The sequence below is a fragment of the Hylobates moloch genome, unplaced genomic scaffold (assembly GCF_009828535.3).
Source record: "Hylobates moloch isolate HMO894 unplaced genomic scaffold, HMol_V3 SCAFFOLD_1, whole genome shotgun sequence".
NCBI classification, from domain to species: Eukaryota; Metazoa; Chordata; class Mammalia; order Primates; family Hylobatidae; genus Hylobates; species Hylobates moloch.
The window spans coordinates 237618913-237641098 of NW_026652276.1; the positions used below are offsets into that span (position 1 = coordinate 237618913).

At 41.0% G+C, this 22186-nt stretch overlaps 1 protein-coding gene and 1 pseudogene across 2 annotated transcripts in view; both read left to right on the forward strand.

The window, feature by feature from the left end:
* The window catches only part of UBE3C (ubiquitin protein ligase E3C), a 135943-nt gene that overhangs the window by 33730 nt on the left and 80027 nt on the right, over positions 1-22186 (forward strand). For both annotated transcript variants that reach the window (XM_032753233.2, XM_058428585.1), the window contains exons 5-10: positions 3709-3824; positions 8026-8183; positions 10843-10996; positions 11432-11652; positions 13193-13344; positions 16120-16307. In XM_032753233.2, coding sequence (XP_032609124.1) covers positions 3709-3824; positions 8026-8183; positions 10843-10996; positions 11432-11652; positions 13193-13344; positions 16120-16307 — 989 coding nt within the window. The remainder of the gene's footprint in view (positions 1-3708; positions 3825-8025; positions 8184-10842; positions 10997-11431; positions 11653-13192; positions 13345-16119; positions 16308-22186) is intronic.
* Positions 21145-22165, forward strand: LOC116809369 (ubiquitin-ribosomal protein eS31 fusion protein-like; annotated as a pseudogene).

Consider the following 22186-nt stretch of genomic DNA (forward strand, 5'->3'; position numbering starts at 1 on the left):
ATATATATATTTTTTTTTTTTTTTTTTTTTTTTTTTTTTGAGACAGACGTGTCACCCAGGCTGGAATGCAGTGGCACGATCTCGGCTCACTGTAATCTCCGCCTCACTGGTTCAAGCGATTCTCCTGCCTCAGCATCCCAAGTAGCTGGGGTTACAGATGTGTACCACCACGCCCAGCTAATTTTTGTATTTTTAGTAGAGATGGGATGTCGCCATGTTGGGCAGGCTGGTCTTGAACTCCTGGCCTCAGGTGATCCACCTGCCTTGGCCTCCGATAGTGCTGGGATTACAGGCGTGAGCACCGCGCCTGGCCTATGTTAAATATGCTATTTGTCTTTTTTTTTTTTCCTTTTTGAGATAGTCTTGCTCACTCTGTCGCCCAGGCTGGAGTGTAGTGGTGCGATCTCAGCTCACTGCAACCTCACCTCCTGGGTTCAAGCGATTCTCCTACCCGAGCCCCCTGAGTAACTGGGATTACAAGCTTATGCCACCACCCCTAGCTTAATTTTTTTTGTATTTCTAGTAGAGTCAGGTTTCACCATGTTGGCCAGGCTGGTCTGTACTCCTGACCTCAAGTGATCCACCTGCCTCGACATCCCAAAGTGCTGGGATTACAGGCATGAACCACCACATCCAGCCAGGTTAAATGTATTATTTATTTTTGGAAATTTTTGTTTATCTGTGTTAAAAATTTCAAATTGCATGAAAAGGGGAGTATACAGTGAAAAATTAAGTCTTCCTCGCTACAAACCATCCCTACATGAATTAATTACAGCGGACAAAGGAATACATGATTACTCCTCTAGTGTTTGGCTTTAAAACCCAGCATTGCCTCCGGAGTTGAGCTAAGGTGGAACATGGGGAAAACTTTCTGTAAACCGAGAAAGTGCAGAGAAAGAACTGAGAGCCAGTCTAGAGAGGCAGTGAAAGCCATTGAGTCTACCCATTCTGGACTTAGTTAAGTGCAGGCTCTTTCCAGGCTTGCTTTCCGAAGTTGTTGAAAAAAAGAATCAGAATAGTACAAAGGCAGATAATCGGGCTTGCTTTCTGTAACAGGATGTCCTGGCCTCACATACTCTAATCTTGTAGATTGCAAGATCACCAAGGAGCACAGACAGGCAGGTGCTGTGAGATGTCGATTGGTGTCTCTCCAGAGCACCTATTGCCTTTGAGTGAGGTCCTCAATCTTAGTCATCAGTCACGACATGGTGTAGCTACACCGTCTTGCTTCAGAAGCCATCTGTGAAAAGCTTGGAGGTAAATGAACATATTTGACTTTAGCCCTCGAGCAAATATCAAGCAAATTGCTCGTGCAGATTCCGAAACCTGAAATAGAATTAAATGTCTTCAGACCAGTCCAGGAGAAGGATAAAAGAAAAGTGGGCTGGACACAGTGGCTCATGCCTGTAATACCAACACTTTGGGGAGCTGAGGTGGGAGGATCCCTTCAGGCCAGGAGTTTGAGACCAGCCTGGCCAAAATACCAGACCCCACCTATAAAACAAAGCAAAAAATAAATTAGTTGGCTGCGGTAACGTGCTGCTGTAGTCCAGCTACTTAGGAGACTGAGGCAGGAGGATCGTTTGAGCCCAGGTATTCAAGGCTGCAGTGAGCTATGATCCTGCCACTGCACTCCAGCCAGAGTGGTTGAATGTTGATTCAGTTCTCAAGCATAGATGCGATAGCAATAAATTAATCTCAACGTAGCGGAAAATGTCTCCTGCCCCAGTCTTCACATTGTTTGCTTTCTACTCTTGGAGTAAGCATAATGCCACTTTTGATAGGTTTTCAAAGTTATTCTATGCAAAAATCAACAGATATGGCTATTTCTTCCTCATCTCCTCCTTTTTAAAAAATTTTTATTATGACTTTAAGTCAAATACGGTACTAAGATTATATTTTATGTACAGTTTAATTCTGAAATTAATTGCCTCACTTTTTAATTGCTTAATTTTCTTTGAATCTTTTGATAAAGTCTTCCAGCAGTCCTATTATATAATGTATAGTTATTTTACATCTTATTTGTTAACTGATAATAAAAATTTTAGGACGAACTACATGTCAGATAGTGAAGGAAGTATTCATACCTTATTTGTTCCTGAGAAAATGTGGGCAAGGTGGCTCCAAACACCTCAAGAGAAAGCCTGTGTGTAGGCAAATTAACTAATATTCGGAGTAGTTCAGAATTATTTCGTCCCAGCTTACGACATGTGCTAATTTATTATGCAGAGTGCTTTTGTGTTGGTAATTTCATTGTTTAATAACGTTTTATGGCAAAGAAATGTTAATGTCAAAGAAGAAACTACTTAAAAATAATAGGCAAAGAAAAGGCTGTGTGGCATATTTATAACTAGCTACACTTAAGAGGCTATCTTTGCCGAGGGTGGTGGCTCACGTGTATAATCCCAGCGCTTTGGGAGGCTGAGGTTGGTGGATCACTTGAGGCCAGGAGTTCGAGACCAGCCTGGCCAACATGGCGAAACCCCGTCCCTACTAAAAAAATATAAAAATTAGCTGGGCGTGGTGGCGGGCACCCGTAATCCGAGCTACTTGGGAGGCTAAGGCATGAGACTCGCTTGAACCTAGGAGAAGTTGCAGTGGGCCAAGATTGCATCACTGCTCTCCAGCCTGGGTGACAGAGTGAGACTCTTGTCTCAAAAGAAAAAACAAAGGTTATCTTTTCATTCTAGATGATTCTAAATGGGCCTTATGAAAGGAAAAAATAAAATACCAGTCTATTTCACAAAGGTGTAGTAGAGAAAGTGGAAGAGATTCGTTGTTAAGTATTGTGTTTTCAAAGTAATAGGGCAGCTTCATACATACTGTCTGGTCAGGCCTCTTGATTGCAAGCGACAGAAATCTGCATCTGCCTTTAATGAACTCACTGACTATCCTTTTATCCAGGAGAATGGGAAGTTCTGGCCAGCCTGGTGAGTGGGGCCCTAGGATTGCCTTCTCTATAAAAAAAAATGATGGAGTTAGGGAAGGGAAGTATCCAAAAGGAACAGATGCTAGAGACACACAGGCACACACATCCGCAGAGGAAAAAGGTGAAAAGAAACATAACCTATGTAACTTGGAATTAATATCGTATTTCTCATATATTTTTATTACAGATTTCTGATCTTTGCAAGTGAACTATTTTTGTTTCAGATTGACATGAGCTTTAAGTGTACTTTGTTTTAGTTACTAATTTAGTAATTTAATACTGATATATTATTTTAAGATTGAAAATGCGGATACTTTCGTTTTTTTGGAGACAGGGTCTCTCACTCTCTCGCCCAGGCAGTGCAGTGGCTTGATGTTGGCTCACTGCAACCTCCACCCACACCCCCCAAGTTCAAGTGATCCTCCCATCTCAGCCTCCCGAATAGCTAGGACTACAGGTGTGTGCCACCATGCTCGGCTAATTTTTGTATTTTTTGGTAGAGACAGGGTTTCACCATGTTGACCAGGCTGGTCGTGAACTAGACCTCAAGTGATCTGCCTGCCTCAGCCTCCCAAAGTTACAGACATGAGCCACCGCGCCTGGCTGGAAAATGCACATACCTTTAAATAAAACCGACTTAGAATATTTACTTCTTACCATCTTTTGATTAGGTTTGATTAAATGTGCATTGCCACTTAAGGAAATTTGGGGTATTATGTAAATTAGCAAACCATTAAATTTTCATTGAGAGTTGTATATTATATGTTTTGTTGTTTCAGATATGGCTGTATCAGAACTTAATTAAACACAGCTCTCTGTTTGTCAAGCAATTGGATGGATCTGAGAGACTTACATGCTTATTTCAAATAAAAAGATTGATGAGCCTCTGTTGCAGGTAAAATTCTATCATAAGTCAGTAACGTATATAATGTATTGATCATCTTGTCTAGGGGAACACCTTTTGACTTTTATTTTCAGAGACAGTGGCTTTTCCATATTTTTTTTTTTTGAGGTCATGGACTTCTATATATATTACTTACAATTTTTACTCTAGATGATTCAGGCCGGCATGAGGTATAAATGAAGACACATATATCAGTATCTTTCAGATGACTTTTTCTTTCAAAGATGCCCTCGAATCATCTTGTGAATGTTGGCCATCCTGTTTACCGGAGAATGGAAGGCCAGCCAAAAGAGGACTCCCGACGTGTGAGAATGATTCCATTCCATAGGGGTCTCCACCAAAATGCAGTTTATGTAGGAACTCAGCATAAGCCACTGCCGTGACTTTCTTGCATTCAGTGTCCAAAAGAACACGTGTAAGCGATGTGAGTTACATTATCTGAATATAACACCTTTACCAGTTTTTAATAAATTGCTTATATCTCAGCCGTAGTAAAATTTTCAAATGATTCTGAACTTTCAATATAATTTCAGTTAATTTTCTGGATACTGTCTGTAATATTTGTTTAGGATTACTATCAGAACGAGTCTTTATTAACTGATTTTTCCAAAATACTTAGCTGGACCAAAGATAGGAATAAAGAACCTATTAGAAGAGAGAACCAGGAGGATCCCAGATGCCAGTAATTCATATTTTTTCTAACTTATTTCTTCAATAAACTTTTAGTTTGAAAAACACATTGTATACATTCTTTCTGTAAAGCAGGAGTTTGCAAACTTTTTATGTAAATGGCGAGATAGCAAGTATTTTAGGGTTTGTGGTCCACATATGGTCTCTTATGTATTTTTCTTGCCTTTTGCTCACAACTCTTTAAAAATAAAGGAATCATGCTTCACTCAACAGCCGTACAAAAAACAGCTCTAGGGCTAGTTTGGCCTGTGGGTTGTAGTTTGCAAAACACTCTAACGTAACTTTTGAATGTATTTGTATAAGCAAATGATTTTGATACATGATACATCTAAATATAATTATTCTTTTCCCAACTTTTATTTTTAAAAATTTCTAAACCAGAAACTCCTGAAGCCCAGGAGTTCGAGGCTGCAGTGGGCTGTGATTGTGCTACTGAACTCCAGTTTGGGCTGCAGAGCAAGACTATGTTTCTTTTTTTATTATTTATTTATTTTTATTTTTGAGATTAGAGTCTTGCTCTGTCACCCAGGCTGGAGTGCAGTGGCGCGATCTCAGCTCACTGCAACCACTGCCTCCTGGGTGCAAGCAGTTCTCCTGCCTCAGCCTCTCAAGTAGCTCGGACTACAGGCACGTGCCACCACGCCCAGCTAGTTTTTGTATTTTTAGTAGAGATGGGGTTTTGCCATGTTGGCCAGGCTGGTCTCGAACTCCTGACCTCAGGTCATCCGCCTGCCTTGGCCTCCCAAAGTGCTGGGATTACAGGCGTGAGCTGCCGTGCCCAGCCACACCCATGTTTCTTTAACAACAGCAACAACAAAACACTCCTCCTCATCTTTCCTCTTTAATCTCAGTAAGGTCTCATGTATTTTTTAAAATACAGTGTGTGACAGATGACTTTTAGTGGTCTGCTTGTAAGTAGAGAGCGCCCTGTAAGCAGCCCGTTTTTCTTGGCTTGGCCTCATCTGTATTTCGAGAGATCTTTGTTTTCTGTGAGGTCACAAAGACTCAAGTGCTCTCTCTGCCCCAGGCCTGGGGCTGTTTTCTCTAAGGAGCACTGATTCTTTTTGATGAGAAATGGAATTTTAACAAAATGTAAACGTTAGAAATTGTGTTTCAAGTGTATGTTAGTAAGTCGACAGTCTTATCTGCCATGTGCCAGAACATTGAATTTTTCTTTTTCTGTAAATGTGGCCATCCAGAACCACCTGCAGCTCCTTTTATGACTAATCACATACATATTTTTTAATGCTGTTGAACATCTCTGAAGTCATGGAATCACTGGGTCACATGGTAGTTATGTATTTCACTTTAGAAGAAACTACCAAACTTAGGACAGCAGCATATGAGAGGCGCAGTTCCTCCGTATCCTGAACCCTTGGTATTGACAGCTGTCAAAACCCAGCCATTCTGATGGGTGTGTAGTTTTATTGTGATTGGAATTTGTATTTCCTGGATGACTAATGATGACGCCTGTTTCTCAGGAGCATACTGGTCACTCAGATGGCTCTTTTTCAAGAGTCTGTTCAAATCTTTTACTTTATTTTTTAAGTGGGTTGTCTCTTGACAATATGGATATCCTTTTCCCGTCCAAGGCTGTCCCGATAAACCTGGAGCTACATCTTATGTTGTCGCTCACTCGAGGCACCGTTCCAGCACTTCTCTGTTGCATTTTCAGGTTTACCTCTCACATGGGATCATCAGCACACATGCTGCTGACTTTTCCAGGTTGACAAGAGGCTCTCCCACCGCCCGCCGCTGCCCTTTGTGTCCCAGCGGCTTGTTAGGTGTTCCCCACTCCTCCTGCACTCCTACACCCCTCACGAGACACCAGTGTGGTGCTGAGGGGGAAAGTTGTGAAAAGGGCAAAAACAAAACAAGGTCTTGCTGGGTGTCCTGCCCAGCCTGCCCGCTGGGTGCTCACCCCCTATCTCTCCTGGGCTTTGCAGCTGTTAAGACAGAAGGCAGCCTGCAGTAAGCGGATGAGCCGTGTAGACACACCACACCCAGAACCCTGCACGTTATTCCCCTCCTGGCAGGGCAGAAGGCTTTTGTCACATAGAGAAGTTAGTTTCAGTGAGGCACTGAAACAGCCTCCTGGGTCCCTCATTAAAGGTGATGTGTGATCACATGGATTCTGGCTTTTTTTTTTTTTTTTTTTTAAAAGGAAAAACAGCTGTAGGCCGGGCGCAATGGCTCACGCTTGTAATCCCAGCACTTTGGGAGGCCGAGGCGGGCGGATCACGAGGTCAGGAGATCGAGACCACGGTGAAACCCCGTCTCTACTAAAAATACAAAAAATTAGCCAGGCGTGGTGGCGGGCGCCTGTAGTCCCAGCTACTCGGAGAGGCTGAGGCAGGAGAATGGCGTGAACCCGGGAGGTGGAGCTTGCAGTGAGCCGAGATTGCGCCACTGCACTCCAGCCTGGGCGACAGAGCGAGACTCTGTCTCAAAAAAAAAAAAAAAAAAAAACGGCTGTAAAATACATTGTGAAGACAACAGGAGAAATCTAAAAATAAGTGCGGTGTTAGACAAAGTTTTTGATAGAAAAAAGGATTGGGGTGGGGGGAAAGAGGGAGGAATGGACTAGAGACAGCCAAGAAGAAACTTTTGGGAGTGACAGATGTGCTGTGTCTTGATTGGTGTGACCTGTTCAGACTTACTGTACTGCCCTCTTTAAATGGATAGCTAAGCCTGCAGTTCTTCTCATAGTAAGAAGGGAAGCCTTAGTCAAAATAAGAGTTGACTTAGGACCAGAAATATATCATTGTTCTATCTGGGGGATATTGCAGGCATGGAAAGTCTCAAAAGCGTCTTTAAGGAGATGATATGCACTGTTAAAGAGATTCGTATCTGAGTTTAATTAAATGCAGCTTGTTGGTACAATTCATGGATTATAATACTTCTTACAGTGTTTTGTTTTGTTTTTTTTTCTTGAGACGGGGTCTCTCTCTGTTGCCCAGGCTGGAGTGCAGTGGCGCAATCTCGGCTCACTGTAAGCTCCGCCTCCCGGGTTCACGCCATTCTCCTGCCTCAGCCTCTCCTAGTAGCTTGGGACTATAGGCGCCCGCCGTCACGCCTGGCTAATTTTTTGTATTTTTAGTAGAGATGGGGTTTCACCGTGGTCTCGATCTCCTGACCTCGTGATCCGCCCGCCTCGGCCTCCCAAAGTGCTGGGATTACAAGCGTGAGCCACCGCGTCCGGCTCTTACAGTGTTTTGTAATCTTTAATTTTTCGTGTTCATTTCTCCACTGTCCATTTTTCTTGTCTGTGAACTTAGTGCCAGCATACTGTTTGGCACATAACGAGAATTCTTTTAAAAACTGTCTGAATGACTGAATGTTAGTGGAATGGTTTCCCTGTCTATCTGTAAGATGTCCCTATTTTCAGAGATAATCTTGTACTGGAATAGTTTCTTAACCATTGTCACTGAGAGTAACTTGGGGAAACTGGTGACATTTTGCTATCCTGTAAGTGTGTGAATACTGTTTTTCATTTTTACAGGTTGCTGCAAAACTGTAATGATGACAGTTTGAATGTTGCACTTCCGATGAGAATGCTTGAAGTATTCTCGTCTGAGAATACTTACTTGCCTGTTTTACAAGATGCTAGCTACGTGGTGTCAGTGATTGAACAGATTTTGCACTACATGATTCACAATGGTAAGTAGTAGGCAGGGTCAGAACTGGCTCAGCATCTCGATGGGGAGTGAGCAGAGGCCAGCCTGCTGCTGCGAGCCTGTGCACTCAGTCTCAATGTCAGAGCGGTACTGGTGTCCCAGACGCCTTGTACTCCATCCACAGGTGCCCACCAGAGTCCCAGATTCCAAAATCTGTCCTCGGCTCCACCCACTCTGAAAATTCAGAAACATGCTACTCTCTTTGCCTTTTTCTTTTGCTTGGAAATGAACAAAATTGACGTATGCTTTCATCAGTTGTCCTGTCATCCAAGATTGGTGTCTGCAGTGCAGCTGCCGGTCCTTCACCTGAGCAGGAAGGGCTCTTACCACCTCCTGGTCATTCTGAGTGAATGGGAAAGGTAATGCCACCAGTGTATGAGTTGAACATCACTCCAAGAGCCTTATGAAAAAGTAAATTTTGTTAAATGATTTTTCTTCCAAGAATGAGGTCCTCTCACATTAGTTCAGTAGAAGAGAATAGGATATTTAGTTTGAATTTTCTAACTCAGTGCTAAAGTTTTAATACATTGATAATGCTCCTAAAATGACAGCATTGTAGAAGCTATAGTGAATTGTATCTGAAACCCTTGAGGACACATTAGTGACACTTTTTGGAGAAAAAGTATGAAATAAACATGATTTTTAAAGCTTTTATGAAGTGAGCAGTATAAATCCTAACACAAAAAAACCTTCGGTCCCGACATCCTCATAGGTAGAAACCCAAGCACTTCAGGACTCCTGGGCTCGAGAAATATTTATCAGCATTAAAAATGTGCTTCAGACTAGTTGTGAAGGGAAGTCTGGAGAGCCGTGGCTGCAGACAGAATTAAAAGCAGCTGTGCTTTCCTTCACTTGAAGTCATAGTCTAGGTTACATCTAACGGACTTGAAATCTGGGCCATTTGGTCCTCTGTTAAAACTACAGAAATTAAATGCATATTCATTTCAACCTTACTGCTTGGCGTATTACTATCTTTTAGACTCCTTAGTTTGTTGAAAACTTAGGGAAACAGTATTCCGAGTTAATTAAAAGTAAACTGAAAGTTGAGGAATTTGATCTTTTTAAAAACTAATAATTAAAAGTGGTTCATTGTGTTAGTTGAGATATATACTGTTTTAAGACTAAGCATTTGAGAATTTGTACTTGTTTTCTAAAATTGTAAGGAAGATAGTTTAGAAATATGCATTATTTGAAATGTGTCCCAATATAAGAAATGCTTAAAAATCTTACACAGAAACTGCTGCTTCTCGCATCTTCTGTGGTACAGCAGTTGTTTTACTTCCTAACAGTCTATAAAATTTTAGCCTTTTTAAATTATAGTATTATCATTATTTGTATTGTTATTGCACATTATGTGCCATGAAGCTTTTTAACATTTGCAACAGAACCTTTGTCATGTTGTCAGTCTATTCAGTATGTACATTGTTAGTTATGTTAGTCACCTTTTAAAAAAAAGTCTCAATGTATTTTTTTAAATTCTTGATGTATTATTATCTTTTTAGTTTCATAGCAAAAGAGCTTTTAAGCTTTCATATGAGTTTCACTAGTTATCAGTATACACTAGGTTAGACTTGGGGTAGTTACAAAGTAGGTCTAATGATAAACTACTGAGTGTGCATTGTTTAGTGATCTTCATTCAAATATGAAGCTGTGTAGGACTGTTTCAAAAACTAGTCCATGCAGATGGATTGTTTTTAATGTGCTACCAAATATGCTTGTATATGATGAGATACTCAGAAATTGCACCTGAACGTTCTTATTCTATAAAAATGGAGTAAATGATTCTGAAAGAATATATGATTTGGATCATTCTTGATACCCAGAGTTTATGTTCACTGCCCCCCCGCTGCAGAGTTCCTATCAAAAGCATAGGCTGGAAGTTTTAATTGGTTCTGAAAGTTGTTTCAGTTTACGTATAAGCTGCCTTTAAACAGTTAACTTCTTCAGTTCCCAGATTGTGGTCTCCAAATACATCATCTCCTCTAAAAGGAGCTTAAGAGTTCCTGGAGAAAAGGCTGATTGCAGGGCGGGATGCAGGACTGCCAGTGACCCTGGGGCTCAGGAGCCTCCTAAAGCCCACCCCAGGGCCCCAGGTGGAGCAGCATGAGGTCAGGACTACAGTGGAAAGAAACCTACCAATATGTTCAACTCTATGAGTTCAACACGGTGTTTAAAAAATGCGCAAATGAGAGACAAAGTATAAGATCACAGTATTTGGTCCTTATTGAGCTCCTTCCTCATGCAAGCAAACTAGTTAAATAGAATTTCTAACGTGAGACGGTTGGAGACTTGAACACTGACTAGATATTGTGATATTAAGGAACTACTCTTCATTTATTTTAGCTGTGATAATGTTTTTAAAAATAGTCTCTTAATGATATACTAAAATAATTATATCTTAGACTTCCTTCCAAATGAGTGGTATACAGGTGAAATGAGATTGGCTATAGTTGACAGTTGTTGGTACATGAGGTTTATATACCATTCAGCTGCCTATATATTTGTTTAGTTTTCCTAACATGTTAAAGAACTAACTTAAGTTTGGACCTGTAGAGATTGTAAAAAGCATTTAAAAATTGGCAAGTTTTTTCCCTTATTACAGGAAAAGGCACTAAATTTTAAATATGTGTTTTTCCTCTTAGGGTATTATAGGTCTCTCTATTTGTTGATTAACAGCAAGCTTCCATCAAGTATTGAATATTCTGATTTATCTCGAGTTCCTATAGCAAAAATTTTGCTAGAGAATGTTCTAAAACCATTGCACTTTACTTACAACTCCTGTCCGGAAGGTGCGAGGTAAGACTGGAATGGATTTATTGATTTTGTCGTTTCACAAGATCTATGTCTGATAGTAACTTTTACATAGGATGTGATTTTAAATATAGACTTGAAGTCAGATTTTTACTTTATTAGTGTTGATTTAGTTTATAGGAAAATGTACTTGTTCTTTCAGGCCTGTAGCCTAATACAAGTGTGTGATTCTGATAACATGGTTATTTTCCTGCTTTTCTAAGTAACTGTCAAAAATTAACAAAAACATGGTAGTTATCTTAATGGAGAAGACATTAAGTTTACTTTAGGTTGACACAGTTGATATTAAAATGGTTAACTTGGCTAATTTAGAAGAGTAGATTATCCTTTTAGAAGGATATTTTGAAAGGTGATTTTAATCAGTGATTGGATGGACAGTATAATTTGATTTTATAAAAAGCTTCTGTTTTTCTTTTTCAGGCAACAAGTTTTTACAGCCTTCACAGAGGAGTTTCTGGCAGCACCTTTTACAGATCAGATTTTTCATTTCATCATTCCGGCGCTAGCAGATTCACAGACCGTTTTCCCTTATGAACCCTTTCTGAATGCACTGTTGTTGATAGAGAGTAGATGTTCAAGAAGGAGTGGTGGAGCGCCCTGGCTTTTCTATTTTGTTTTAACTGTTGGCGAAAATTATTTGGGTATGAAATACGAGATCTTTTTCACCTGAACACACATATGGGTAGCATTGGCAGATGAGTCAGGAGAAGGCCATGCGGTGGCAGGTGTTGTGGAAAGGTGGGCCTCTCCTAGAAGAGTGTATTTGCTGAAGGGATGTGGTCTGGGCAGTGTTCCTGGGGAGAGTTTCCAGATACAGTGGAAAAGACTGACATATGTATGTGTCTTATGAGGCCACACGGATTATTTGAATAGAGTTAACGGAGTTAAATGGGAAAGCTCTTCTGTGAGTCAGGCCTGTTTCCCTACCTCTGCCAAACTTCCAGTGTGCCTCTTCTAGAATAACATCTTCCCGTAGTGTGTTTGAAAACTTACCTACATACATGCACGAATTATTCATGAAAGAAATATAGGAAAACCCGAAAACCAAACTTTTTTGGGGGGTGGTGCGGTGGGGGAGATGGAGTCTCGCTTTGTCACTAGGCTGGAGTGCTGTGGCTCCATTTCAGCTCACTGCAACCTCCGCCTCCCGGGTTTTAAGTGATTCTCCTGCCTCAGCCTCCTGAATAGCTGGGATTACAGGTGCGTGCCACCACACCCAGCTAATTTTTGTATTTTTAGTAGAGACAGGGTTTCACTATGTTGGCCAGGATGGTCTCAATCTCTTGACCTCATGATCTGCCTGCCTCGACTTCCCACAGTGCTAGGATTACAGGCTTGAGCCCCTGTGCCCAGCCCAAACTTTTTTTCTTACTCTCACTCAACACTGAAAAATTCTGTGAGCAGAAATGTGGGTGTTTTTTTTTTTTCCCACATACCAAGCAGTTCTCCAGTGGACACCAACTAGGTATTGTACAATTCAGTTCAATTCTGATGCCGTCCACCCGGAGATAATGTCCAATCCCGTCATCTGAGGGCTTAGTCCTGCAAGACTACACCCGCTTCAGAGGCCGATTACAAGTAGTAGGTTGTCACCTATGCTTCTGACCAACCTGCAAAAATGGCGGTTCCTCAGCCCCTCCTTGGTTTTGGGAATTGACTAGGACAGCTCACAGAACTCCGAGGTGTGCGGGGATCGGAGCTTCCATGCCTTCTCCAGGCACTCCACGCTCTTGGCACCTCCCTGTGTTCAGCTCTTTGTGTCTTCCTGTTGAGTTTTATGGTGCTGCTTCTCCAGTGTCCCTCCCCACAGACAGCCCCTTGGAAGTTGGTGCGTGGGGCTGAAAGTTCCAACCCTCTGATCACTTGGTTTTTCTGGTGAAAAGCCCCATTCTGAGTCCCCTAGATGGCCTCACCGTAAGTCACCTCAAGTATGATCACAAAGGGCTGGCTATGAATAACAAGAGACTCATATCTTTCAGGAAATTCCAAGAGTTGTAGGTGCTTTCGGACATAAGCGGGGACAAAATCTAAATATATTTCCTATTATGTCACAGTTAGAATTTTTAAAATAAGATCTGGTCAGAAATGCCTCTCTGCGTGTGAGGAAAAATGGCGTCTTCGTTTTCCATTTTAAAAAATAACGTTTAACTAAAATACATTTTAACTGATTGTTTTACAAAGGGGCCCTTTCTGAGGAAGGGCTGCTGGTGTATTTGCGGGTGCTGCAGACCTTCCTCTCTCAGTTACCAGTCTCTCCTGCCAGCGCGAGCTGTCACGACTCAGCCAGTGACTCTGAGGAGGAGAGTGAAGAAGCCGACAAGCCCTCAAGCCCGGTAAGCCCCGTACCCTGCATCTGGGGGGCTGCGATGCAGGCAGCCCTGTCGGATCTTCTAGCTTTCTGTCCATCCATAGTTTCAGTTACACAAGTCAGACCCTCAAGCAGCCTTTACAGAGAAGCCCCGTCAGCCCCCTCTACCACAGTTTCTAGTGATTGGAAAGTCTCTTCCACCGCTTTAGTACGTTTATGGAAGTGTAAATGGAGACACAGCTTTGTGTTTGGTTTTTTAGGCAAAATAGGATCATACTGTATGTTAACTTAGTTATTAGGAAATATTTTCTAGAAGTGAAATTGTTGGGTCAAAAAGTTCCTTTTTACCCTATCGTGTGAACACCAGGTAGTGTCTTCCATTAATTCCTGCTGATTTTATAGAGGATAAATGTTATTTACTTAAAAATTACTTTCAAATTCTTACCTCGTTTCTTCTCAGTATATTTTCAGGGAATAAGAAACTTTAAAATTATATATACATGCATACATAATTTGTGTTTTACTTAAAGAATTTAACCACCAATGACTTTTTTTGGTCTTAAGCAATTGAAATGGCTTGAGGTATGGCTATCATAAGTTGTTATTTTTTCATTGAGGAGTTTTATATTGATTACTACTAAATGTAATTACAGAATATACTTGAGAGGGTCTCAGGGCTTCCAGGTGAAGTAAATTTTTAGAATATTGTGAAGTGGGTGTGTCAGTGCAGTGCTGCACCTTCCTGGACAAAGAGCTTCACTAGTATCGAATGAAAGAGATCACACCAATAAGAAAAGGATCGAGAAGTCAGCTCAGGGCTTGATTTTTTTAAAAAATAAGATGAAGAGAAGAACAGATAATATTCACTGCCAGGGCTCATGACTGAGGGGCGGGCTGATTACAAAGGGGTGAAGCCGTTTTTATAGTGGATAGTGGATGCTGGAACTGTTGGATCTGTCCAAACTGTACACCAATAAGTATTCATTTTTTTGTATGTTTATAAAAAAGAGTGGGTTCTGTAGATGGAATGTAGATAAATTTTTGTTTTTGGAAGAAAGTTATTAAATAGTTACCTTCCATAGAATTTGTGAAATTGAACCCTTATTTATATGCAGTGTATTTTGTATTCATGTGAAGATGAGGCTGTGGGCTTTCTCAGCGAGAGAGAGGACAGGTTTTTCCTCGCTGTGGGTGTGCAAACACGATGAAAGCAGAACATGTGGACCCATGGACCAGGAAATCACCTGCAGACTCTCGCTCGTGCTCACACTTTGAACATTTAAGAAGTGGGATCAGTTTCTTTTTAAAATTATTTACAACTGTAGAAAATATTACTCTATATTCTTTTTTAATACATAAGGATTTCAAGGTCTGTGTATTATGTAACTTTATACTTTAATTTCCTTTTTTTGTTTGTTCTCTTCATTCTTCCTTTGCCTTGGGTATGTCCATATTTGGGCTGAGAACTAAAGACCCCATTTTGAGCCGGGCACTCGTAGGTTTCACTCCAAGTCATTCTTTCTTTGCCAGGTCTCCTACCTGTATGTTTCTGTGTTGCCTTTTCTTTCCCTTGGCACTTAATTATATAAAACCTAATGTGACTGTATGAGATTTTTCCAAGGTCAAAGTTCACCCTTGATAAGCTCTTTTGCCTTTAGGTTTCTGTATAATCTGTTTACTTATAGCTTATGTATAATTTATTTTAAAATTGTACACTACAAAAATGGTAGTGCTAGGATTCCTTTCTCATTCTGACATACCTTTTGTTAGGCTTAATGTTAAAGATTCAGGTTTGACAGATGAATTTACTGCTTTTATCTATAAAGCAGTGTTTTGTTTGGTAAGTTATTATAAATTACATAAATTGTATTCATCCAAATTTCCAGACAATGCAGTCAGCAATACCCAATGTTATATATATTCACATTCATATATATATTCATATATACACATACATGTGAAAAAAGTATATGTCTTTGGTTACTGCCCCAAATGAGTAAATTGCACAGATAGGCTTGGGTTATATTCAGTGAATCAAATCTTCTGGAGAGATTAAGGTATAAAATAGATTTGTATAGCCTTTGATTTAAAAAAATTCTTTAATAGGCTGGGAGCAGTGGCTCATACCTGTAATCTCAGCACTTTGGAAGGCTGAGGCAGCTGGATCAGTTGAGGTTAGGAGTTCGAGACCAGCCTGACCAACATGGTGAAACCCTGTCTCTACTAAAAATACAAAAATTAGCTGGGTGTGGAGGCAGGCAAGTCCCAGCTACTTGGGAAGCTGAGGTGGGAGAATTGCTTGAACCCAGGAGGTGGAGGTTGCAGTGAGCCGAGATTGTGCCACTTAGTCCGGTCTGGGTAACAGAGCAAGACTGTCTCAAAAAAAAAAAAAAATTTATTTAATACTCTCACTTATTTTGCTTAAACTGTGATCTCAAATTAAAATGAAAATGCCATTAGATGATAATAGTTTCACTATGTATGGTTGTCTTAGTACAGCTTGATGCAAAAAAAAAAGTAGGAAATGAAGTTTTTTTGAAATGTAAATACTGAAGCTACTGTTATATCATAGGCAAAAACCAGGTATTCACAGTTTGTTACTGTGTTAGGCAAAATGGATGCCTACTGTTGACTGGATCCCTAGAGGATTTCACACTAAGTTTATTGTGATGTAGATAATTTTGAGATGATGCCTAGCTTTCTTTGCCCGAAGAAAAATGTGATTTCGTGTATGTTTGTAGTGTAGAGGACGTTCCAGTTGAGCACATTTATGGAGACTGGTTGTTCTGGTATGTTGTAGGAGGATGGCAGACTGTCAGTATCATACATAACAGAGGAATGTCTGAAGAAGCTGGACACAAAGCAGCAGACCAACACCCTGCTCAACCTGGTGTGGAGGGACTCTGCGAGCGAGGAGGTCTTCACCACCATGGCCTCCGTCTGCCACACGCTGATGGTGCAGCACCGCATGATGGTACCCAAAGTCAGGCAAGTGTCCGTGGGCGTCGGTGCCAGGGGGCGCCAGCCAGAGAACATACCTTCCTCCCTGGGAATTGCTCTCCTCTCAAGTTTTACCTGCTCTTTTCTGGTAGAGATCGATGTAGGATATTCTAGTGTCCAAGCATTTCATAAAAAACAATTTGTGTTTTTCTTTTCTAAACCAGCAAATACTGAGACCTTTTCCTGGCCTGTGAGGCTCTGAAGTACCCTATCTGTAATATTTTCTGTAGGACCTTACGAACGTGAGTTGATTCACCCATTTGAAAGGTTGGACTCATACCTGCATTAGTGAAACACTATGTTACACATCTTTTTAGGCTTTTTTCATAGTACTGGTGTTTTGTGGGTTTGTTTTTTTCTTCAGACAGCATCTCTGTTGCACAGAGTGCAGTGGTGTGATCATAGCTCGCTGCAGCCTTCACTTCCTGGGCTCAATCAATCCTTTCACCCCAGCCTTCTGAGTAGCTGGGACCACAGGTGTGCACCACCACACCTGGCTAATTTTTTGTTTTGTGTGTGTGTGTGTGTGTGTGTGGTTTTTTTTTTTTTTTTTTTTTTTTTTTTTTTTGAGACGGAGTCTCGCCGTCACCCAGGCTGGAGTGCAGTGGCGCAATCTCGGCTCACTGCAGGCTCCGCAACCCGGGGTTCACGCCATTCTCCTGCCTCATCCTCCCGAGTAGCTGGGACTACAGGCACCTGCCACGTCGCCCAGCTAATTTTTTGTATTTTTAGTAGAGACGGGGTTTCACCATGTTAGCCAGAATGGTCTCGATCTCCTGACCTTGTGATCTGTCTGCCTCGGCCTCCCAAAGTGCTGGGATTACAGACATGAGCCACCACACTTAGCCTTCATAGTACCCTTTTAATTAGATTGTCCTTGACAATTTATCCCTAAAAGTAAATTTTTGTTTTTCAGCTTTTGAAATAAACTTTTGGTTCAGACAAAACAAAACCTGCAAGTTAAAAATATGGCCTATTTGTGCTTAGATAATTGTGACAGTAATCTTGAACTGTTTTCTTTCCCTCCAATTTGAGTGATATGTTAGTGGTTTCTTGAGAATTTAACAGAAAAGTATTCACCTGGATACAGTGTAAAATATATGTAGTAGTTCTGCTAGGACCCAAGGGACAGATGTTGCATAGGCAAAAGCTGTCAGGAAGTAAGCAGGTCTGACGTTAATTCATGTTACCCTACAGAATTCTCTTTGTTTTTATAAAATGCCATCCCATCATGTGATGAAAAGAGTAATTTCTGTTGTTGGTTAAGAAAGCATTCTTTGAAATGAACTGTAAGTAAGGAACCCATCGGTTGAAATGGCCTTGTAAACACTAATGTAGCCAACTAATGAGGTGCTATCTTCACTCACTGGTGTTTATTACCATCGGAGGAAGTAGATGTCAGTGGAACTGTGGCTCCTAGATTAGGTCATTAGCTCTTTGCCGGCTAATTGCATGAGAGCAGGATGTGAGATCTGAGGATCGTAGCAGCTGAACCAGGACACTTGCTTTTATTGTAGCACACAGCCCATTGCTGTGGATAGTAATTGCTGGATTTAAATGCATCACTGCCCTGGTCTGAGGTTTACTGGAGAACTGCTTCCAAAAGGTGTTTAATGGGTGAAGGAACTTTCTGTGTAGGCTTGATTTTATGAGTACAGCACCTATTTCCTCTAAGAAGCTACTCTAGGAATTTTATTTATGGCTTAATATTAGGTTCTAGTATTTAGAAAGAGCAAATAGGCTTACTTTAACTGTCACAGATTTTAACTGCTTTCAATTTTGATTTTTTTTAGAAAGTATTTAAAAGATGATTAGTATATTCCCAGGCTGATAACTCATTCTCAAGCCCTCACTGATTAATATTAGTCCCTTTTATTTTCAGAGTTAGGATTTGCCATTTAGTTTCTGTTTAACACTGATTGTCAGGGTGTACAAATGAATGTGGAGACCTTTGTACCCTGACATGGAAAGGTTTCCGAGACAGATGCATACATGAAAACCAGGAAGACACAGGACACTATGTAGAAGAAGCGGCTTTTCCTGTAAGAAGGATGGAAAAAATAAGAATATATATTCATATTGCATAAAGAAACTTGGAAGCACATACAAGAAACTCAAGAAAGTGAACACTTGTGTCTGAATATGCCGAGGAAGCTGGGGCTGGAGCAGAAATGCCCTTCCGAGTAAACTATTTTTATATCACTTTAAGTTTTGGATTAGGTGAATGACTTAATATTTTAAAATTGATTAAGTAATAAATGAATTGCCAGCTCCTTTTTTGAGAGGAAATTTTAGATATATTACCATTGGACGTGGAAATTTGGATTTAACATTTTTAATATCCACTATTTTAAAATATGATTAAATATTCACTGGCTATATTTTAAGGGGGCAAAAAATAAAGGCTCTACTCCAGGATCAGACAACTAAAATAAGAAAGTAGGCTATCAAAGATAGCCTGTTAGAAAAGTGCTTGGCTTTCATCTGGCGTACGTGGGGTTTTTAGTGGGTACTGTTTCAGTGTTTCATTGACTGCATTTGTGACCCTACTTAGATGTAGATGAAGCCTGCGGTGCCCACTCAGCCCCACGGCATTCCTGGCCTTTGTGTGTATTTGACATTCCTCGTCCTTCCTTTTCCTGACTCTCCTTCACCCACTTCTTTCATAGACACCATATTCATGTGATTTTTCCTTTACTTGGGCTTCTCAGTTTCTTTGTGGGTTCTTTTTTCCCCTCTTTTTCACTGTTTCCTAAACTACTTTTTGTATTCAGTTTTTTAGGGTTGTTTGTTTGCGATGGAGTCTTGCCTCGTCGCCCAGGCTGTAGTGCAGTGGTGCAAACTCGGCTCACTGCAACCTCCACCTCCAGGGTTCAAGCGATTCTCCTACTTCAGGCTCCCGAATAGCTGAGATTACGGGTGCCCACCACCACGGCCAGCTAATTTTTGTATTTTTAGTAGAGATGGGGTTTCACCATGTAGGCCAGGCTGGTCTCGAACTCCTGACCTCAGGTGATCTCCCGCCTCAGCTTTCCAAGGTGCTGGGATTACAGGCGTGAGCCACTGCGCCCGGCTTAGTTTTTTATTTCTTTATTTGGTCCTCTGGGTAATCTCTTTCATACAAGTGGCTTCAGCTACATTCTAGTGACTCTCACATTTGTGTCTTTAAGTAACTTTCTGGAGCTCCAGGCACAAGTGTACCTGCTTAATAGGAGATGTCTGTGGGGACCTCTCCTTTTCCCATCCCAGGGTCTGAAGTTGAGTCCAGCGTCTCTCCCTCTTAAGAGCCTCCTCTTTCTGTTCCTGTTTTGGTGAACAGGCCCGTCATCTACTTGGTTGTCTGTACCTGCAACCTGAAGCTGCAGTGTCCTGCATGGTAGCCACCAGTGATGTGCGTTTTAAAGTAGATTAAATACAAGCACAGACACAGGTCCTCGGCTACCCAAGCCACATTTCAAGTGCCCAGTAGCCACATGTGGCCAGGGGCTGCCTTATTGGACAGCACAGATTAGAACCCACCCACCCTCATAGAAGGTGCTGGTGGGCGGTGCTGCCCAGGGTTTTGGCTCAGTAATCCCACCGTGGTACTTGAGAGCTGTATTCTCTATGTCATGGTTTGCCAGCCTGACTTGTGGAAAATATAACCCTGATTATTGCATTCTCTTGAACAGTGTAGACTCTCTTTGCTTTTAGGAAAAAATTCACATTCCTTAGATTATTGATTTGTGCAGTATCCCCTTGTTATCAAGCATTTGTTTACCTCTCAACTTTATTTCTAGCACAAAATACTTTTTCTCCCACCATAAATGAGGCAAAAAGGTATATCTTGCATTTTCTTGATCCCATTGCGCTTTTTTATGCCCGCGTGGTGTTTCATGCCCCTTTCCTTTTGCTTATGCCAGTCTCTTCCAGTTAATGTCTGGGCTGGCATGTTCTCATGGGCTTGGCTCTTTTACCCCATTGATGGATCTAAAAGTTTTGAAGCAGAATTTTGAAGATAGTGTTTTAGGGGTCAAAGAGGTTGATGTTATAATTTGCCCGTAGTTTCATATAAATACATAAATCATAAGACACCTCTAGTTTTATTTCAACATATGCTTGATTTTTCCACCAAAAAGTAATACAGCGAGGCAGCTTAATTATGTCTTGTGTTATTAATCATTGTGATTTAGATGAACAGTGGTGTGCCTCGAAGTGCAGTGCTTCTTTTCTGCGTGCATGCGTGTGTGTGTGTGTGGTATTTGTTGGTTTTGTCTTTATTTTTGTTTTTGTTTTTTGAAACAAGGTCTCACTTTGTCACCCAGGCTGGAGTGCCGTGGCGTGATCTCGGCTCACTGAAACCTCCACCTCCCGGGCTCAGGTGATCCTCCTACCTCAGCACCCTTGAGTAGCTGGGACTGTAGGTGTGCCACCACACCTGGCTAATTTTTTGTAGTTTTTGTAGAAACGGGGGTTTTGCCATGTTGCTTAGGCTGGTCTCGAACACCTGGGCCCAAGTAATCTGCTTGTCTCAGCCCTCAGCCTCCCAGAGTGCTGGGATTGCAGGTGCAAGTCACTGCGCCCAGCCCCTCGTGTGTTTTCTAACCGTTTCCTTGCCGTGTGTTTTCTAAGAACTGTGGTGTATGTGATGGTGATGAATGCTCTTTAGCTCTGAGAGATTTATAACTTCATATCTCATATTTTAATAATTTGGGATAAAATACACAGATGACTTCAATGCAGAAAAATACAGATTTGTTTTTCATTGTAGATACAGAATTAAATATATATATACCGTTCGTGTGTTTGTAAACAAGTTTTTATAATTTAGAAAAAATATTGAGGATGTACCTGGAGAGAAGTAAATTTTGCCTGTAATTTCATAGCTGCTTTTATTATCAGTGTTATTTTCATTATAATCAATAGAATTAACAAGCTATTGATTCATGTTAAAAATTGCATTCTCTTCCATGAAGTTCAAATAACATTGATGAGCTTTTAAACATTTCAGCACATAGTGATCTTAAAATTAAATGTATTTTGAAATCCTATATAGATTATAAACTAATTTCCACTAGCTGTTGTTAGACACATCAAATAAATAAAATAGACTTGCCTTCATCAACTTCAGCAATATAATTCATAGTTCTGAATCTTCTAAGAATTTTCAGAACACTTGGGAATGATAATTGTTTCACGGGAAATATGAGTAAACTTGGAAGAAGCATATTCCACCAAAGTGATTCTAAATCCCTACCACGTTTTTAAAGTTTTCTTTTAAGCTTGTTAAGAAATAGTAAGAGAAGGGGCTTCCTTTTCGATCCGCCAGCTGCGGTGGAGCCGCCACCAAAATGCAGATTTTCGTAAAAACCCTTACGGGGAAGACCATCACCCTCAAGGTTGAACCCTTGGATGTGACAGAAAATGTAAAGGCCAAGGTCCAGGATACGGAAGGAATTCCTCGTGATCAGCAAAGACTGATCTTTGCTGGCAAGCACCCGGAAGATGGATGTACTGTCTGACTACAACATTCAAAAGGAGCTTACTCTTCATCTTGTGTTGAGACTTCGTGGTGGTGCCAAGAAAAGGAAGGAGTCTTACCCCACTCCCAAGAAGAATAAGCACAAGCGAAAGAAGGTGCGGCTGGCTGTCCTGAAGTATTAGAAGGTGGATGAGAATGGTGAAATGAGCTGCCTTCGTCGAGAGTGCCCTTCTGATGAATGTGGTGCTGGAGTGTTTATGGCAAGTCACTTTGACAGACATTATTGTGGCAAATGTTGTCTGACTACTGCATCAGCAAACCAGAAGACAAGTAGCTGTGTATGAGTTAATAAAAGACATGAACTTAAAAAAAAAAGAGAGAAGTTTATCAAAGACATTTGAGGTAG